Genomic DNA, 18,815 nt, shown 5'->3' on the forward strand with positions numbered 1-18,815 from the left:
GATATTATAAAAAGGACATGGGTCAGAGAGCAGCTGGACTAGAGAGCCCACAAGCTCTTTTCCAATCTTTCTACAATAGTTACACAGCTGGTATAAGCTACAGCCCAACAAGGCATGTGTTTTCACTATATGTATGTATGGAGTTATGTGAACCAACAGATCTCTAATGAATAATGTTATTACATTTAAGAGAGTTCAGAGAAAAAGGAGTGAGAGGGTAGAAGTGGAGAAGAGGAGCCTGACTTTACATACTATTGTTACATTATAACTTTCCAGCATTGACACTCTTTTGCACTCTGGGGAGACGAAGCCGGCTAAACTGTTCTAGAGACATGCTACCTCTGAGGTTAGAGAGGCAGGTTGGTTATCTTAATCTGTCAGAAAAACCCCAGTGTTTCTGAATTGAACAAGGACAAAACAAAACAAATCATCTCTCAAAGAAGACATTCATCAACACTGGGCCTTTGTTGTTGTTAGTCAGTGGTTCGGTTGTATCCAACTCTTCATGACCCCATTCGGGGTTTTCTTGGCAAAGATACCAGAGTAGTTTTGCCATTTCCTTCTCCAGTTCATTTTACTGATGAGGAAACTGAGGCAAACAGGGTTAAGTGAATTGCCTAGGGTAACACAGCTATTAAGTATCTGAGGTCACATTTGAACTCAGATCTTCCTGACTCCAGGCTGAGCACTCAGACCCACTGCACCACTCACTGAATCTACACTGGACCTTACAAAGCACTAAACTAAGTTCTGTTGAGGGGTGGAAGACACGTGTTCTGTGGAAGTTAAATTTGTCTCTCTAAAGGCCTCAGTGGAAATGGAGCTTATTCCAAAGAGGGCAAAGGACTAGGACCAAGTTTAGCCCTGAAGATACAATGTGAATTAAGATTCAAAATAACAAGCTTATAAAAAATAATTTAGCATTTTCGCCACTAGTGGTCAACAACAGTGGCCCATCATTCAAAATAGACATCTTCACTGACTTTTCTCCCCGAGGCATTTCTGTCACCAGGGTCTCGACTCTCATCACCTGATGTAAATCTACCCAAGTCCTGAGAAATCAAGTTACACTGAGCTTGGTGACCCTTTTCTTCCTATTAATGATTACAGCTCACATATTTTTATAGCACCTGGCAATTAACAAAGTATTTTTTTCACAACAACCATTTGAGATGGGTTATTATACCCATTTTAAAAAGGAGGAAACCTGGGACAGAGAGGTTAGTGATCTGCCTCAGGCCACACAGGACACAAGTAGTAAAAGTAAGACTTGAAACCACTTTTTCCCCCAAATCTAACTCTTTTCATGACCCAGGCTGTATTTTATGAGCCATCATCATGATGATGTCACACCTGAGATAAGGCTCCTGATCTGCAAGATGTCACCTTAGACCAATCAGTCACATACAGAGGAGCTGAGTGTCAAGAGCACTAGAGATCAGGGTGGACAACAGAAAGGAGGGAAAGCAGAGCTGACCAACTCTCGTTTTGCTTTTGGAAACTACAAATGACAGACAACGAATAATGGAAATTGTACATCTTCTTTTCTCACCTCCCCTCTGAACTGAGGACCTAGCCACATCCATGACTGACAACATAAAGCCTATTGAAGGTGAACTCCCTCTCCTCTCCTTCTCAAAAGCCCTTCCTATCACCTCCCATTCTTTCCTTTTTCACTCCAATGGAGAGAGGTAGCCCTCCTCCTTACCACAGCCCCATGATCTCATCCCTTCTATCTTCTCCAAAGATTGTCCCCACTGTCACCCACCCACCAATCTCCACTCTCTGCATCCCTATAAACGCAACCATGTCTCCATCCTCTAACCTCACACTAGCATGCTTGCATTCTCTCTCTCTCTCTATCTCTCTCTCGTAAACTCACAGAAAAAGCTGTATGGCCTCTTTGCTACTACTTCCTCTGCTCTGGCTCACTTCCCAGCCCTTTGCAGGCTGGCTTCTGACCTCATGGTTACCAATAAGCTTTTAAGGGCCTGTTTTCAATCTTCGTTCTTCTCGACCTCTTTGCAACACCTGACAATGCTGAACACACTCTCCCCTGGATATTCTTCTGAGAATTTGGAACACACTCTCCTGGTTCTCCTTCCTATCTGACCTCTCCTCAGACTCCTTTGCTGGCTCTTCCTCCAGATCATGATCCCTAACTGTGGGAGTGTCCAAAGGCTCTGCACTGGGCTCTCTCCATACTCATTCCTAGTGACTTCATCAATTTCCCATTTCCAATTGTCATAGCTTTCACATTGGATGTCCTATAAGCATCTCAAGCACAACATGTCCAAAACTGAATGCCCCCTTCCCCTGCCACACAAACCTTTTCTGAACAAAGGGTTCAGAAAAGACTCTACCTCAGTGTTACTGTCATCCTCAACTCCTCATACTCACTTACTCCTCACAACCAATCCTTGGCCAAATCTGTCACTGTTTTGTCCCAAACCCATGCCCTTTCCTCATACAGGCCACCACACTATCTCAGGGCCTCATCAACTCTTACCTAGACTACTGCAGGGCCTCCTTACTGGTCTCCCCAACTCAAGCTTCTCTCCACTCCAATTTAATGTCCACACAGCTGCTAGTGATTTTTCTTAAGTACAGATCTGACGATGTTACTCCCCTACTCAATAAATACCAATGGCTCCCTATTGTCTCTAAAATTAAAAAAACTTCTGTTTGTCTTTTAATGCTCTTCATAATCTGTTCCCAGATGTCATTTCCAGGCCTAATCAACTCCCCTTCCTGCATTCTATGGTCCAGCCTCTGGTATCACACACGGGCTCACCAGCCGTGCTCAATCCCTAAAAAGCACATCCTCCCAACGTCCGGCTCTTGTAGCCCATCCCTGGTTTCCTTCAAAACTCCACTCAAGGACCACCTTCTAGGTGAAGCCCTTCTGATTCCCCTTAGCTACCCCTTTTCCAAATTACCTTGTGCATATATGTACATGTATATTATACATGCACACATGTGTGGGCTTGCATATATATGTTGTCTCTTCCAATATAATGTAAACTCCTTCAAAGGTAGGGGTTGCTCCATTTTTGTTTTTGTTCCCCCAGAGTCTAGTACAGTGCCTGGTACATAGTAAAAACTTAATACCTGTCACCCGATTGATGTGATTTCTGAGCCATTGTCAGTAATATCTGAATGATCACAGGGAATGAAATAGGTACCACAGGACTGAAGAAAGGCAAATGTCCCATTTTTCAAAGCAGGAACAGAACAGAATCTGCAAACTATAAAGCTAAGAGCTTGACTCTAAATCCTGAGAAAATTCTGGAATGGATCATTAAAGAGACAGTTAGTCAATGTCTAGAGAAGGAAGTGGTGATTAGGATAAGACAGCACAGCTTCACCAAGAATAGGTCATGGGAGATTAACCTTATTTCTTTTTACATCCAGGTTATTAAGTTAGGAGATTGGAGCGTGCAGGAGATATAGGTTACCTAGATTTTAAGAGAGTATCTAATAAAGAATCTTATGCTACCCTTGAAGAGAAGACAGCAAGTTGTGGACAATTCAATGGATTTGGAACTGCCTGAAAGGTCAGACTCAAAGGCTGGATGACCACTTACTGAAGAGGTTGTGTTGGGTTTCTTGCTCAGATATAGATTAAGACAAGATGGCCTCAGGTCCCTTCCAATTCTGAGATCTTTTTTAAGTAATTTTACATCACAGGGTGGCATTAAGGGCAACTTTAATGAAGAACAGGATGCCAGTCTTTAAAAGGTGACAAGAGAAATGAACCTAGTAGTAAGAAGTCCAGACTAAGAGGCAAAAAGAGGAGTTAAGGGAAAGACAGCAAGGAGAATTCTATCACAATGCTTGTTGTCCTGCTGAGAGGGGGCCAACCATCACAGGGATAGACATGCCATGACAATAGGAAGCTGGGGGTAGAGTGGAGAACTTAAAGTCTGCAAATATGCAAAATGTTATGTGCCAGCAGAGGATAATGAGGCAAAAGACAGGGGAAGCAGCAACCATGGTAGCAATGGCCATAGCTCCTTCTGGGAGGGAAGGAACCACCCTCCCTCCAGTGGAGCACACCCCTCCTACCCCATGCTGGCATGTGCTGAAGCCAAACCCCACTAGACCTATACTAGTGACCCCAGCAGATGCACTAGGAAGGACTTCCTGCCCAAGCACCATTACAGTTCCTAATACAACCCCATGGTCTGCAGGATGATCTGCTGGCCTCTCAGCTCCAATGAGTTCATCAGACACTAACAATGAATGGACTGTCACAGCCATAGTAACCAAACCAAACAGAAAGCACACTGTTTCTCTGCAGACAATTCAGCTCTTTAGCATCAAGGTCCCAATCAAAACTAATGGCTTTTTCTCTGGCCTGGTAAAGGACTCCTCATCTTTGCTGGACAAACAGGTGCTCAATAAATATCACAGAATGGAACAGAACTCTCTGTAGTCATCATCCTCTCTGCCATCAGCTATGTCATAAGCTATTTTCCACAATGAAGCCTAAAGACTTAATTGTCACCTATATGAAAGTCTCACCACTTACACTGATAATGCTGAAGGAGCCTGTTGGTCCTGACGTCCCACAACTTGACAGTGTTATCTGTACCAGCAGCAGCAATGCACGTACCACTGGGATGGAAATCCACATAATTGACAAACCTAAAGTAGAAAAGACCACCTTACATTATTTTGTGTCTCTAAATTGGGGTCAAGAGATAGCATTTCTCAATGCAATAAAAAGGGATCACACAAAAGTCAGTTTCAGGTCCCTGCCCTACTAGGTCTACACTAAGCACTCAGTAAATGCTTGAAAAATTACTGAAAATTATTGAAAAACTGATGCAATTATTCTATGATGTATCTACAAAATGGACGTATTTTTATATTAAGTAATCAGTCACAATTTTAAGCCAAAGAGAAAATGTGTTGGGGCTGAAACTAAATTGAGGAAGGTTGACTAAATATATTGTTTCAGTGTTTTTAAAATCAGACTACCCTCAACATTAAAGTGTCACCACAAAAGCTTCCAGTCTTTTTCTGGCTAATAATACCCAATACCCACATGAAATTTTGCTTGTCTAGAGAAGTATTTAGGCCCAAAAGTGTGACACAGATGTTCCCCCAAACCCTAACTTTTCATCTATTGGTCAGGAGCAAGATCTTAGAATTTCACTAAGGAAATTTGCATATGATATCATTAGTTCAGGTGCTCATATTATAAAAGTCACCAACCAAAATGACAGAAGATGAGATTACATCAACAATTCTGGACAAGTCACCATTTAAATGAAGTAATCCTTATATTTTGAATATTAAAGTACTATATAAATGTGAGCTACATCTATCATTAATATTAATGATCATAATATTGAAAAAATAATATTAAGATAAGCCATGGCTATCTGACCATGAAAAATGCATCATAAGCAATTACTCCTAGAGCCAAAAATTTTCAAATCCATGAAATTACAAAAATAAGCCAGCTTAAAATACACTTTCCCTTCCAATAAGATTTAATTACATTTAAATGGACTTTTAATATCACAGTTCTCTGTGTTATAAAACTAGAAAAAGGAGCTATCTTAACATTTAAATTGCCTAAGTCAAAACCTTCCTGTTTTTTGTAGGTACTTTGAAGTGATTAAGCCTTATATCTAGTCACTAACATGAAAGCTGTAAATCCTCTCTTTATTTCCTGCTTTCCTTCCCAGTAGAGTTTGGTTGGCATCTGTAGAAATTATAAGCATTATTTGTTACACTAATTCTATCCCAAGTATGTAACAGCTCTCTGACATCACCTTGTACAAAAATGGCTTTTTATAAATAGGAAGTGAATGGATAGTTGTCAGATTACCACTTGTGCTTCACAGGCAACTAACCAGACAAAACAGACTGGAAGGCAACTTTGTGAGTATAAGGTTGGAGGAGGGACAGGCTCATGGCAGGCTTACCCGCCATGTTCACAAAAGGAATGCACACATTCTCTGCTAGTCTTATCCCACAACTTGACAGTTTTATCATCGCTGGCAGATACGATCAGCCTTCCATCAGGAGAGAATCTGAAAATGAAGTAAAGTATCATTTTTATACTGCCTACTAGGTTAGTCTAGGCAAAGTGAAACAGGTGCACAGATTTGGTTGTTAGCTACGCTCGAGGATGGTCTCGTTGGAAGAAGGGTGTTGCTTTTATTTAAAATTCAAATCATTTGTTTTCTGCTCTCACAAGCTCCAGTTGAATAAGATACCATTCCAGCATTTCCCAACATATCACACCTGGGACAGCACCACTATTCCAGGCAGGCCTAAATTTCAGAGACATTACTCATAACAGGAACAGAAACTGCTTCAGAAAATAGTGTTTACTATGAGATCACAAGCAAGAACTTCTTCAAAAGGGACCAATTACTATGCAAGGGAAATGTGGAGGGATTAGGGATGTATGAGGATGGCAGGATCCCAAAGTAAATGGGAAGCAATCTCACTCCTCACCAACATCACAATGGGGTTCTGCCAGTAGTAAAGCCCCCACAGAGTGATCAATGACCTAACATAACATACTTACTTATGCTTCAACCCACATCAAGAGCAGCCAAAAGTTACCAACACATCTGTCAAGCAGATTTTATCACCTTTTCCTTTCAGTCAATCAATAAACATCTCTTAACCACCTACTATGTGCCAGGCTGGGGATATAAAAAGAGGCAAAAGATAGTCCCTGCCCTCAGAGAGTTCACAATCTACTGGACTATGAGCTAAGTCCTTTAATTTCCTCTCTTCAAGTCTTTCTTTCATTTTCTGCAGGCTTGCCTGAATCAATGAGAAAGCGTTTTAAGCACTTCCTGAAAAAATGCAGAGTATAAATCCAAACTGCTATATTCATTCAACAAAGACTTATTAAATGTCTTACAGAACACTGTCCAAGGCACTGGAGATGTGACATCATCCCTGCCATGAAGGACCTGACAACACTATAATGACTGCTAAGAAGTTACTCTCCAAGAGAACATGTAGCAACCACAAAAACCATGCCCCAGGAGCAACGGAATAGCCCACCTGCCTCTGCAGGATCAAAGTATTGTATTTTAAATAGGAACCATTTAGGAAAGAAAAACATTGTTACTGCTTTGGAAAATACAGTAGGACAAATAGGGTACAGTATCAATAAGGAAAAGAAGCCTCAAATGTGCCCAAAAGGGAAATGTATAAGGAGACAGTGATAAGAAAAAAGACATTAAATACAAAATACGTGTTGAAAGGAATAAATAATGAGAAATCATATATCCTTAGAATCAAGAGCTGAGAGCTAGGAAGAAGACTAATAGCCAGAGGCCTAGCTCGTAATGCTTCAGCCCATCGTCTCTAGTGTAACAGGAACATTTCATTTGTCCTTTTTTTGCTCCTCCAGACTCCTCCCAGAAATAAAATATTATGTGCTTCAGGTCCCAAGTTTCACCCAGCCTGAGTCACTCTAAGGCAGGGCATCTTGCCCCCTCATGGCACCAAGAAGGAGAAGCTCTCAAACTAGTATTAGGAATTTTACACCACTGGGTTCTTTCACCTATCCTCCAAAGCCCAGGGTGAAGCCTCCTAAAGGTCATCTAATCATTTAGCTAACTAGGTATCCCACCTTCTTCTTCTCCCATGGGATAGAAAGTGCTATCACTACAATTAAGGGTCTACCCCATCACAACAAAGAATGTGGCACCCCTCCAAAAGTACGCAAAGGCAAATCATCTAGCACACAGTTTTTCAAAGTTTTTGAAGACAGCAGTCATGGCCTCCCTGTCTTCATTTATCAGGTTCTTATGATGTTTTTTCCAAGTCCCCTCCACAAACTGGTGCTCTTCCTCCGGACATGCTCTAATTTGTTAATATTCCTTTAAAAATGTGGTGCTTGGATCTGGACACAATATAATCAGAATTACCTCTAATTAAGAATAAACTATAGTAAAAAGCCAGAACCAAGAAAGAACATCTACAACTCCATATTGTAAGGATGGCCAAGCCACAAGTGCTCAAAGCCAAAGAGCAAGGGAGGTGGGAGGGGTACGGACTTAGGTGGTAGAGACTATAAATTCTCAGCTTACTAGGAAATAGGAACACATACAAGAGTCCAGGTTGGACCTAACACCCCACCTCTCACACACATACAAGTTATCTGTAAATAGCTATTTTATATATAATGCTTAAAGAAAAGTATATACTCCTGCCCTTTCTTCTCATGAAAGATATGACTTACTTGGCACAGCGGACCCAGTTGATGTGCTGGCTGAATGAGAACAAAAATTTCTGGCGGTGCACTGTCCACACTTTTACTGTTTTATCATCTGAGGCTGTCACCAATGACTGACCATCATTGGAAAAATGGACACTTCTTACAGTTCCTGTATGAGCTCGGAAAACTGTAGATTCTCCTTTGCTAAATGCAAAGACACCAGATCAGTAATTAAAAGTCTCTTTAGAAATCATTACACAGTACAATGAAAAGCCCTCCTGGTTTCCAAGTATATCCCTCTGCTATAAATTCAGGTACAAGCATGGTGCCTATCCTAAGACTATGATGGAACGGGGACCTGAATAGGCCTGGGTTTGGGAATGCAATACTAAGAGCCTCCCAATAACCCTCTAATATAATGTTGCAGCTATCACAGTCCCCTTTTTACAGGTGACTAAAGTGAAGTGATATCTTGGTCCTCACACATGAATGAGTGTCAGCAGCAACACGTGAATGCCCAGATCTTCTTGACTCCAGCCACAGTTAGTCTGTAGAGTCCATGGCAGCCCCAGCCACATGGCCCATTTCAGAGGAAGAAAAAGAAAACTAGTCAGAATTATCATGTCCCTGAAGGCTGAGGACTGTCTCCCTAAAGGGCAATTAGCAAAATACTAAAAAGTCACTTAGAGATACCAGAGATGCTTCCATGCCAAGGAAATTGAGCCCGCACAACCTAACTAACTTGTTCCTTACAAACACTAGTAAAAAGCAGCCTAAAATATTGGAAAGAGCTCTGGGCTGTGGGGCAGAAGATCTGGTGTAAATTCCCAGCTCTATTCTTTATGAGCTGTGTGACCCTGAGTAAATGGCTTTCCCTTTCTGGACTTCATTTTCCTCATTTATCAACAAAATAGGGGTAGGACTTGACAACACTAGATTATATCTATGATTCCTTTGGGAACTAATGAACCCCTCTGAGTAAGATCCAGGGATAGAAATAAGGAAAAGGCGAGAGAAAAGGTCTTCAAAGAGAAAGTTGTGAAGAGAATAGCCACAGTCCTTGGATCTGTGATTTCTAACAAACTAGCCAATGACAGAAAAGTTTTACAGAAAAGAAGATGAGTATACTTACAGATTTGGCACCCATATACGGACAGTTTTATCTCTAGATCCTGATGCCACAAGGTGACCAGAAGGGGAAAATTGAACACACATCACTGCATCTTTATGCCCCACAAAACGATAGGCTCTCATATGAGGTTTCATGTGCCAGATCATCAAACATGAATCCATGCTGCCACTTACTAAATCAATAATTAAAGTTCTAGTTAATATTTATGCATATTATTCTGAATAATCATATATGATACCAAAGACAGAATTTTTCCCTTCACAGATGAAAAATGGCACTGCCCCTACTTTTAGCAAGGTATACGCTTTAAGTTTTTCTGGTAGTGACAGATTTCACTGAGCCATCAGTGTCCTCAGTACTGAAGTACAGTCTGTGACCAGAGGACCACATAAAGCTAGCTGTCACAACAAGAAACTGAAATGCAAATGACCTTGGCCACCATCCAAGTAAACTGACTAACCATACATAATAAATCATACAAGCCATCAAACAGCACCCCCATTAAAAAAAAAAACTTTTTAATGGCAGTAGAGAACCCCAAATAGCAAAGAATTCCCAGTAAAATTGGAAATAATTTTGAATACATATAATTATTATTCATTCCACAAATATTCCTGAGCTTGCATATAAGACAACTTATGAGAAATACAAAGAAGAATATACGATCCCTGATTTCAAGGACGTACAGATTATGGATACCATTAGAAGGTATACAGCATGCAGTAAATTAAATGGGTTTTTATACAAACACATGTAACTTCTAAAACAACCAAAAATTTCATCTTGCCCAATTAAGACAGGATGCCTTTGCTCAGATGAGGCTGGAGAAAATCATGACTTCTAATTTTCCATTTGGTTCCTCACAAATACAACCGCCCATAACCAAACACACCCCATCATAAGGCATGCAACTTCTAAAACAGATGAGCGCCTTCAAGAGATGACTTTACCTAACTGCTTCATGTTGAGATTGAAATCCACACTGGTTATAGCATCTTTGTGACCTCTGAAATTTCTCTCCAATGATGGATCATCCTGCAGGACAGAAAAATATTTCAAATGCAAACTAATAGTACAAAAGAGAACAAAAAAACCTTTGCACAGAAACATGTTTCTGTAACAGTCAGAAAATGAGTTCTAGGAGAAGTTAGTGTAGTTTTCTAAATCCACCAAACACTAGAGGAAACTGGTGCCTCTGAGGCACCAACTTGGCAGCTCTCTCCATCCTCAAGCATACACATTGAATCCTGAGTTTCACATTTCAAGAACATTATGAAATTAGAAATTATGTGATCAGTCTACAGCTAGGTCAAAATTAATCCTGAACAGATTATTGGAAATAGATAATGAAAGGATCACAAATTTAGGTCTAGAAGATACCTTAGAGACCATCTAGTCCCACAGCCTCCTTTTATAAAAGAAACTGAGTCTAAAGAGGCTATGTGATTCACCCAAGGCCACACAGGGAGGAAGTGCCTGAGAAGGGATCTAAGTGTTCATCCTCTGACTCTTAAATTTACTGCTTCCCACTGACCAGGCTAGAAAGTCACTCATCCTCAGTATGGATTACCAATCATTCTTCTACAACCCATCTGCTCTACCGATGCGGCTGTGTACGGGCTAGCTAATAATGAGCTGTTGGGAAAGCAGCCTCGGAATGGGTCAGGTACAAAGGGGAGCTGGGGCCAACTGAACATTCTGTTTTGAATTGACTATATAAAATAAGTATACGCCAACCCAGATTCAAACCCACATACTGGGAAAAAAAAAAAACAGCTCTCTTCCACATATTCTGTATGTATGTGGGGAAGGGGAAGAGACAGTGAAGAGAGGGAGGTTGCCAGAATTTCCTATTGTCAGGAGGCTTCCATTCCCTTCAGAGAAGTCACATTGCACATGCAGCTCTTGTTACTGGTTCTTCGTATTGGGAGATTCCCAGAAACAAAGGACATGAACTCAATCCCTAACCACTCCCCAAAAAGATCAATCTGCAAAGCACTGTCCCATGTGAAAGGAGCAGGCCCTAGAGTCTGGCAGCTCATGCCGATCTGTAGCAGGTGATGATGCATATGAGACACTGAAATTCACATAAACCCTTGCAGCTGCTGAGATCTAGGCCTATCTTCACATTCAGCTTAACCAGTCAATTCAATAAACATTTATTACGGCCATGTGTGAAGCAAGGAGGAAATAAATACTCTCTGCTCTCAAGAAATTCATTCTTCTAGAAGGCATTTGACATGCACTTTGGAAGGGAGTGGGGTGAAAAAGAGGCCCCATTCCCAAACTGCCCAAAATCAAACCGATACCCCAACCAAGAGACATCTTAAAAGGCACAATGCCACAATGCCAGTTCAGCCCCTTTTGCTCTGCCAAACCCCAGAGGATTACAAAGCTCTACACTGAGCATTTGGGGTAAAGTTGGACACAAAGCTACTAAAGCATTTCCAATGATTCCACTCCCCAATTCAGTTCCCCTTTCTCTGAACTCCTGCAACCCTTGCCAGGGTAAGAATATGTGGCTCACCCACCAAGATGTTATTTTTTTACCGGCTGGGAAGTGAGGGGGGGCAAGGACTCAAAAGGAAGCATACCTACTCCTCTAGTCTAGTAGGTACAAAATAACTCTCCTTTGTAAATTAGGTTTACAAACATTTTATTCACAACAACTTTATGGAATTCTTTTTTGTGTGTACTCATTCTTCCTGAGGCTCTGTGAACTTCTGGAAGGAATGGCTAGGTTATGCTTGGTCTTTTCAGGGTACTAGGTACTCTGTTATTCCAAGATCTTGGTGACTGCTCGGGCTAGGCACCTGCAAACTTTCAGTGGAGCCAAGATGGTCTGATCCAGAGTGAAATCTAAGCACTACCTTCTTAGTCTAAGCTCAGCAAGTTCTTGACTTGGCCTTGGTTCTATACTGTAGACTTGCCCCAGCTGGAGCATGGGTAAACTCCTGTTGAGCTTGGCCACCTTCAACCAGCTGGAAAATTCAGTGGGTTCAAAGTGACAGAACTGCAGGTTTCACTTTGGTATGGGGTACCTACCCCGGTTTTTCTGCTGCAGACTTCAGACTAGGTTGGCTCTAAGGCCCCACTCTGCTCACAAGTCAGACTCACAGTTGCTGTTTACTTCTGAACTTATCCTCACTCAGTATACGACTTAGAGCCCTGACTGTTCTTGCCCTGAAACATCACCCCTAAGCTCAGGCCCGCCTTGATTCCTACTGGATCTGTGACCCAGCAGCGTGCAGTGAATGCCAGATCTTACAGCTGGCAGTTCTTGTTCTCTACCCAAGATCAGGCTGCTCTGCCAGACCTAGGACATGTTCTTGCACTGGTACACAGCCACTGGCAGGCCCTCATTCGGTCCCCAAGCTGGACTGCTCTAAGCAATCATTCCGAAGACCTCTATCAACCCATCAATCAGCAAGCATTTATTAAGCACCTACTATGTACCAGCTCTGTAGATACAAAGATAAAAATGAGATGGTCCCTGCCCTCTAGGAGCTGACAGTCTACACCAACCTCAACCATAAAAATGATTTGTTGTGATTTTCTTCCTTGGATTTCCTGACCAGGACTTAGTCTCGTGGATTTTGTAGACTTCGTGGAGGAATTGTGGTAAGAAACTCAGCTATACTACTTCCTTCCACTCCCGCATCTTGGCTAGTGTCCCCAAGAGCCTCCTAATTGACTTTCCTGCCTCAAATCTCTCCCCATTCCAATCCATCCTCTACAAAGCTGCCAAAGTTAAGTTTCCCAAAGTTTAGGCCTGACCCTGTCACTCCTATACTCTATTAGCTCAAAGATCAAATATAAACTACTGTGTTTGGCATATCTTTAGAACCTGACCCCTTCTTACCTTTCTCATTCAATTTACCATTCCTCCCTCCATGCATACTATACTCCAAACAAACTGGCCTTCTTGTAACTTTGGACTGGCTATTCCCCACGTCTGGAATGTACTCTACCATCACCTCTATCCCTTAGAATGACTTCTGACAAAGATGAGCTCAAGCACCAACCTCTTCATGAAGTCTTTCCTGATCACACCCCACCCCCAGCTGTTTGTAATATGTGTGTGTGTGTACATGTGTACACACACACACACACACACAGACTGTCAGTTCCTAGATGGCAGGGATCATACTTTTTAGTCTTTGTATCTACAGTGCCTAGCACAGTACTGGCACATATTAGGTACTTAATAAATGCTTGCTGATTGATGGATTGAAGAACAGGCAGAGAGAAGTAAATGTGGTCTATGTCACCCAGAAGCTCACAGTAGAGTATGGAATAACTACAAAACATGGAGGGTGAAAGTGCTTGAGAGAGGGGTAATGTGATATAACGGAAAGAGAACTGGGCTTTCGGAGTAGGGGGTGTCATAGGACCAGAGTTTAGAATCAGAAGGGACCTTCAAGATCATAGAGCCCAACCCCTCATTTTACAGATGAGGAAACTGAAGTCCAGAGAAATAACTGAGGAGGTAAGGAGTAATAGATAAGGAATTCTAAACTTGAAGTTAGAAGAAACCTAAGTTCAAATCCTCCAATACTTAACTGTATAACCATATGCAAATCACTTCCTCTTTATGAACCTCAAGTTCCTCATCTATAAGGGGATATTACCTGTACTACTTACCTTATAAGGTTTTCTGAACATCAAATGAAGCGTATGTAAAATGCCTACAATCTTAAAACACTAAACGTCTGCTTTCATTATTATTGCCATCTAAGGTCCTACATTTTGACTCACCTTGAGTGTTCTTTCTGCAAATAACTTGAATATACCACTACCTCTGTGCACAAAAAGTCTGCGCAAATAGGTGGACCGTGAAATAAATTTTCATTTATATTGTTTTAGAGGGGGAAAAAACAACAAAGCAAAAAGCAATGAAAGAAGAAAGGCCAAATCCTTTGAACACAGTACAGTGATATGTAAATTACTTGGGACCCACAACAATTTTGATAGTTTCCTGTTGTTGATAGCAATGGTAGTGAACATATGTATGCTTCTACTGACACTGGGATGACTCAGGGCATATAACCTCAACCAGATGAAATGAGATTAAGCCAATTTCCCTACCTGTAATTCTGTCAGTTAAGTACTCTAAGTGTTGATTTTGCATCATATTTAGGTGTTTCGTTGCTCTCTTCTGCTGTATTTAATTCTGTGGTTTTTAGGAACGGATATGACTCCAAGGAAAAGGGCAAAAGTTGTAGCTCTTAAAAAGCACACCTCAACTACTGCAGTATTTGGTGATGTGGGAAGTCAAGCATTTCAAGGGTCAGTCACCCCCACACAAAAGGAAAGGTAGAAAACAAAAACATCAAGAACTCACAATCTAGTATTGCAATAGTCTAATTCACCCTAAGAAACCAAGCAAAGACCTTCAGAAGGACCTGGAACCTGGAAGGGCTATTACTAATTCCTTAACAATGCAGCATAGACTTCTCAAAGTTGAAAGAACAGAAGACAAATTTTTTTAAAAAGATCCTTAACCACTGCTACAAAGAAACACTTGTCACAGAGAAGAAAAGACAAAGACTGGAGTATTGAAGAGTGGAAAAGTTAATTTTTACTGATAAAACTCACTTTTTCATTCAAGGCTTTAATAAAATTGTCACGAATCCAGGTGATTAATAAGATCCTGGCATCTTCCACAGACATAAAACATCCAATCAAAAAGATGTTTTGGGTATCTTTTTTAACTTCCATTAGGCCTAAAAGGCCAGTCTCAATTGAGAAAATGACGAATTATGATATATAATGATATACTGAGAGGCAGAATTGCTCAGAATTACAAAAATTCCCAAATGGAGATGGAAGACTGCAACGCAATCTTGCAACATGCCACAAGTCACCAAATAACAAAATGTATCTTAAAGATGAAAATAAACACAATGACCAAGGAACCTGTTTCTAACTCACTGAAAACCTACAGGCTATAATTAAAGCTAGACTTGGAAAAATGGACCACTTCTCAAAGAAAGGTATGCTTAATAATCAATGTGATAAGTTTATGGTTTCATGATAAATTAAAGAACAGGACAATATTTTGTAAACTCAACATCAATCATATAAAAGAGAGCTTCTTAACCTTTATTTTTGTGCTCTGAACCCATTAGACTCTAAGATCCTGGGACTGTCTTTTGCCTTTCTTTGTACGCACAGAGCTCATTAGCACAGCATATTACACACAAACTTGGCACACACTAAGATTAAACACAGTAGGTGTTTAATCAATGCCAATTGACCAACTGACTGGACCCTTTGCCAGTCTAGTGAAACCTATGAATCCCTTCTCAGAACGTTTTGTTGGCTCCGTTCAAAACTGAAGGAAATATTACATTTCAGTGAAGATAAAGAAGTAACTGCTTTCCCTCATCGAAGTTCACGGTTCCCCTGAAATCTATTCACAGGCCCTCCTGCTTCAAGTCACAGCTAAAATCCCACCTCTTACAGGAAGCCTTCCCCAATCCCTCCTAATTCCAGTGCCTTTCCCTCCTTCTGGTAATCTGTGTTTATCCTGTGTAGGGCTTGCTTTGTATATAACTGTTTGCCAGTTGTTTCCAACTCGCTCCCATTAGACTGTAAGCTCCTTGAGGGTAGGAACGCTTGGCACAGTGCCAGGCACCTAGTAGGCGCTTAATAAGTGCTTACTGAATTATGTTAATAATAAATGAAAAGGGCTTAGTTTGCACATTGCTGAGATGCAAAAAGTTGCAAGGTTTATTGTGCTGCTCAATACATTTTATCCCTTTACGGTATTCCAGGTCACTCGCTCACTGCTCTAAGATCCGATTTGCCCAAATTTCCACCCAAAATCACAGACAATGAGGGCTCCCATTCACAAGCTGGCCCACCCCTTTTTAAGCCCCTACTGTATGCAGAACCCAGTGGCCGCGCCCGGCCCCGCTTGCCCTCCAGAAGCTGCCAGTCTGGGAGGGAGGGGCCGCCCCCAACCACCCTCAGCCCCGCGGGCCTCAGCTTCCCCTGGCCCAGGAAGCGAGCCTCCCTCACCCAGCCACCCCTGCCCGGACCCCCGGCCCCCGGCCCCAGGCCCTCACCAAGCAGGGGGCCGCCATGGCGCCGGCAGGCCCGAAGTTCCGGCAGTTCAGTTTCCGCGCCCCCAACGGCCGCCAATAGCAACGACGTCCGCGCCTCAAGGGGGAGGGACCGTCCCGCAGGGCATGATGGGGGTTCCCCCCCTCCCCCCGCCGACCGGAAGCCAGGCGCTGAGAAAACTCCTACCTCCGCCCCGCCCTCTCTCCGCCTCTTCCTTTAGCCTTCAATTCCTATACCGTTCTCCCTTTTCCTTCCCCCGCCCCAGCCCTCCCTCCCCCACACACCGGCCTCCCCTCTGTCTCCAACGGTCCCACAATCCTTCCTCCTTCCCCTCCCCGACTAGCTGGGAGGCGGGACGAGGTACGAGGGGGCAGCGCAGCCTCAATAACTGCAAATTGTCCAGGCTGCGGACCCCTTCGACCAGCAGCAGAGGGCGCTGTGGAGACGGACCTTGGTGTGTTTTGTTACCTTTAGACGTGACTAAGAACAGACTGAATATTTAAACAAAGCCTAGAGGAGGGCGGGGACGCCCTTCTCGGGGCTCCGCCCTCCCCAGCAGGGCATCTCGGTTTCCTAGCAACAACCAAGCCCGCACGGAAGCGGCGGTGAGGGCGGAGGCGGAGAGGAGGACGTTGGGGAAAGCGTCATTTCCGGAAGGAAGTGAACGGCTGACCTGCGCAGCCTGCTGGGCTACTCGGTTCGGCCTTCCTGTGTGCTGTGAGTGTCCGTGCGGTTCTTCTACATCTGTAAAGTAGTTATGTGTTGTTGTTGCTCAGTCTGACCGGACTTTTTGTGACCCCACGGACCATAGCACCTCAGACCCTTCTGTCGTTCACTATCCCCCAAAGTCTGGGCAGGCTCATGTTCTTTTCAGGTGACATCGTTAACCATCTCATCCTCTACCATCCCGTGTCCTTTTGCCTCAAAGCTTTCCCAACATGAGCGTCTTTTCCAGTCAGTCCCATCTTCTTGCTATGTGGCCAGAGTATTTCAGCTTCAGTATTTCACCTTCCAGTGAATAAATAGCCCGAATTAATTTAAGTACTGATCGATCCGATCTCCCTGCTATCCAAGGGACTTTCAGAAGTCTTCTCCAGCACCACAACTTGAAAGTATCAATTCAAGCTAAGCTTTCCTTATAGTCCAACTCTCACAGCTTCGGCAGAAACCATAGCTGTGACCATACGGATCTTTGTTGGCAAGGTGATATCTCTGCTTTTCACTGTGCTGTCCAGAGTGGCCAAAGCTTTCCTTCCAAGGAGCAAGCCTCTTTTAATTTCATGGCTGCACTCACCATCTGCAGTGATCTTTGAGCCCAACATATCTGACACTTTTCCATTTCTTCTCCCATTTATTTGTCAGAAAGTGATGGGACCAGCTGCCAAGATCTTAGTTGGTTTGTTTTTTTTTTTTTAATGTAAGCTTCAAGCCAGCTTTTACACTCTCCTATTTCACCTTCATCAAGCTGCTTCTTGATTCCTCTTCACTTTATGCCATCAGAGTGGTTCCCTCTCTTTGCCTCTCTGTGGTTGTTGATATTTCTCTCAGCAGCCTTAATTCCAACTGTTGATTCATCCAGCCTGGCATTTTCTCATGGTGTACTCTGCGTATAAGTTAAATAAATACAGTGACAATATACAGCCTTGTCATAGTCCTTTTCCAATCTTAAACCAATCAGTTGTTTCATGTTTGGTTCTAACGGTTGCTTCTTGGCCTGCATACAGGAGACATGTCAGGAGACAGGTAAGATGATCGGGTACTCCCATCTCGTTGAGAGCTTGCCACACTTTGTTGTGATCCACACACTGAAGCAGAAGTAGATTTTTTTTCTCAAACTCTCTGGCTTTCTGCAGGGTCCAGCAAATGTTGGCAATTTGGTCTCCAGTTCCTCTGCCTGTTCTGGTAAATCTCGGCTCACATAGCTGAAGCCTAAGCATGACCTTGCTGATGTGTGAAATGAGTACAATTGTTCAGTAATTTGATCATTCTTTGACATTGCGCTTTTTAAGGATTGGGGTGTAAACTCATTTTTTCCAGTCCAGTGGCCACTGTTAAGTTTTCCAAATTTTCTAGCATATTAAGTATAGCACTTTCAGAGCATCATCTTTTAGGATTTTAAATAGCTCGACTGGAACTCCGTCACCTCCATTAGCCTCATCATTAGCAATGCTTCCCAAGGCCGATTGGACTTCATTCTCCAGGATGTCTGGTGTCAATAACCACACCATCCTGATTATCAGTGATGTTAAGATCTTTCTTGTATAGTTCTTTTGTGTATTCTTGCCCCCTCTTCTTAATCTCTTCTGCTTTTATGAAGTCCCTACCATTTTTGTCTTTTATCATGCCTGTTTTTACATGAAACATTCTCTTGATATCTCCAATTTTCCTAAACAGGTCTCATGTTTC

At 42.5% G+C, this 18,815-nt stretch overlaps 1 protein-coding gene across 3 annotated transcripts in view; it reads right to left on the bottom strand.

Annotated features, from left to right (window-relative positions):
• Positions 1-16,741, bottom strand: part of POC1A (POC1 centriolar protein A) — a 179,566-nt gene extending 162,825 nt beyond the window's left edge. For 2 of the 3 annotated variants that reach the window (XM_036738719.1, XM_036738718.1), the window contains exons 1-6: positions 16,412-16,488; positions 10,289-10,373; positions 9,339-9,510; positions 8,231-8,410; positions 5,943-6,050; positions 4,535-4,650 (exon numbers count right to left, since the gene is read on the bottom strand). In XM_036738719.1, coding sequence (XP_036594614.1) covers positions 4,535-4,650; positions 5,943-6,050; positions 8,231-8,410; positions 9,339-9,510; positions 10,289-10,373; positions 16,412-16,429 — 679 coding nt within the window. In that variant the 5' untranslated portion in view covers positions 16,430-16,488. Of the gene's footprint in view, positions 1-4,534; positions 4,651-5,942; positions 6,051-8,230; positions 8,411-9,338; positions 9,511-10,288; positions 10,374-16,411; positions 16,489-16,693 lie in introns of those variants that run through there. The other variant, XM_036738720.1, reaches the window with a different exon arrangement.
• Positions 16,742-18,815: the final 2,074 nt, after the last annotated feature.

Source organism: Trichosurus vulpecula, chromosome 9 (assembly GCF_011100635.1).
Source record: "Trichosurus vulpecula isolate mTriVul1 chromosome 9, mTriVul1.pri, whole genome shotgun sequence".
Taxonomy (NCBI): Eukaryota; Metazoa; Chordata; class Mammalia; order Diprotodontia; family Phalangeridae; genus Trichosurus; species Trichosurus vulpecula.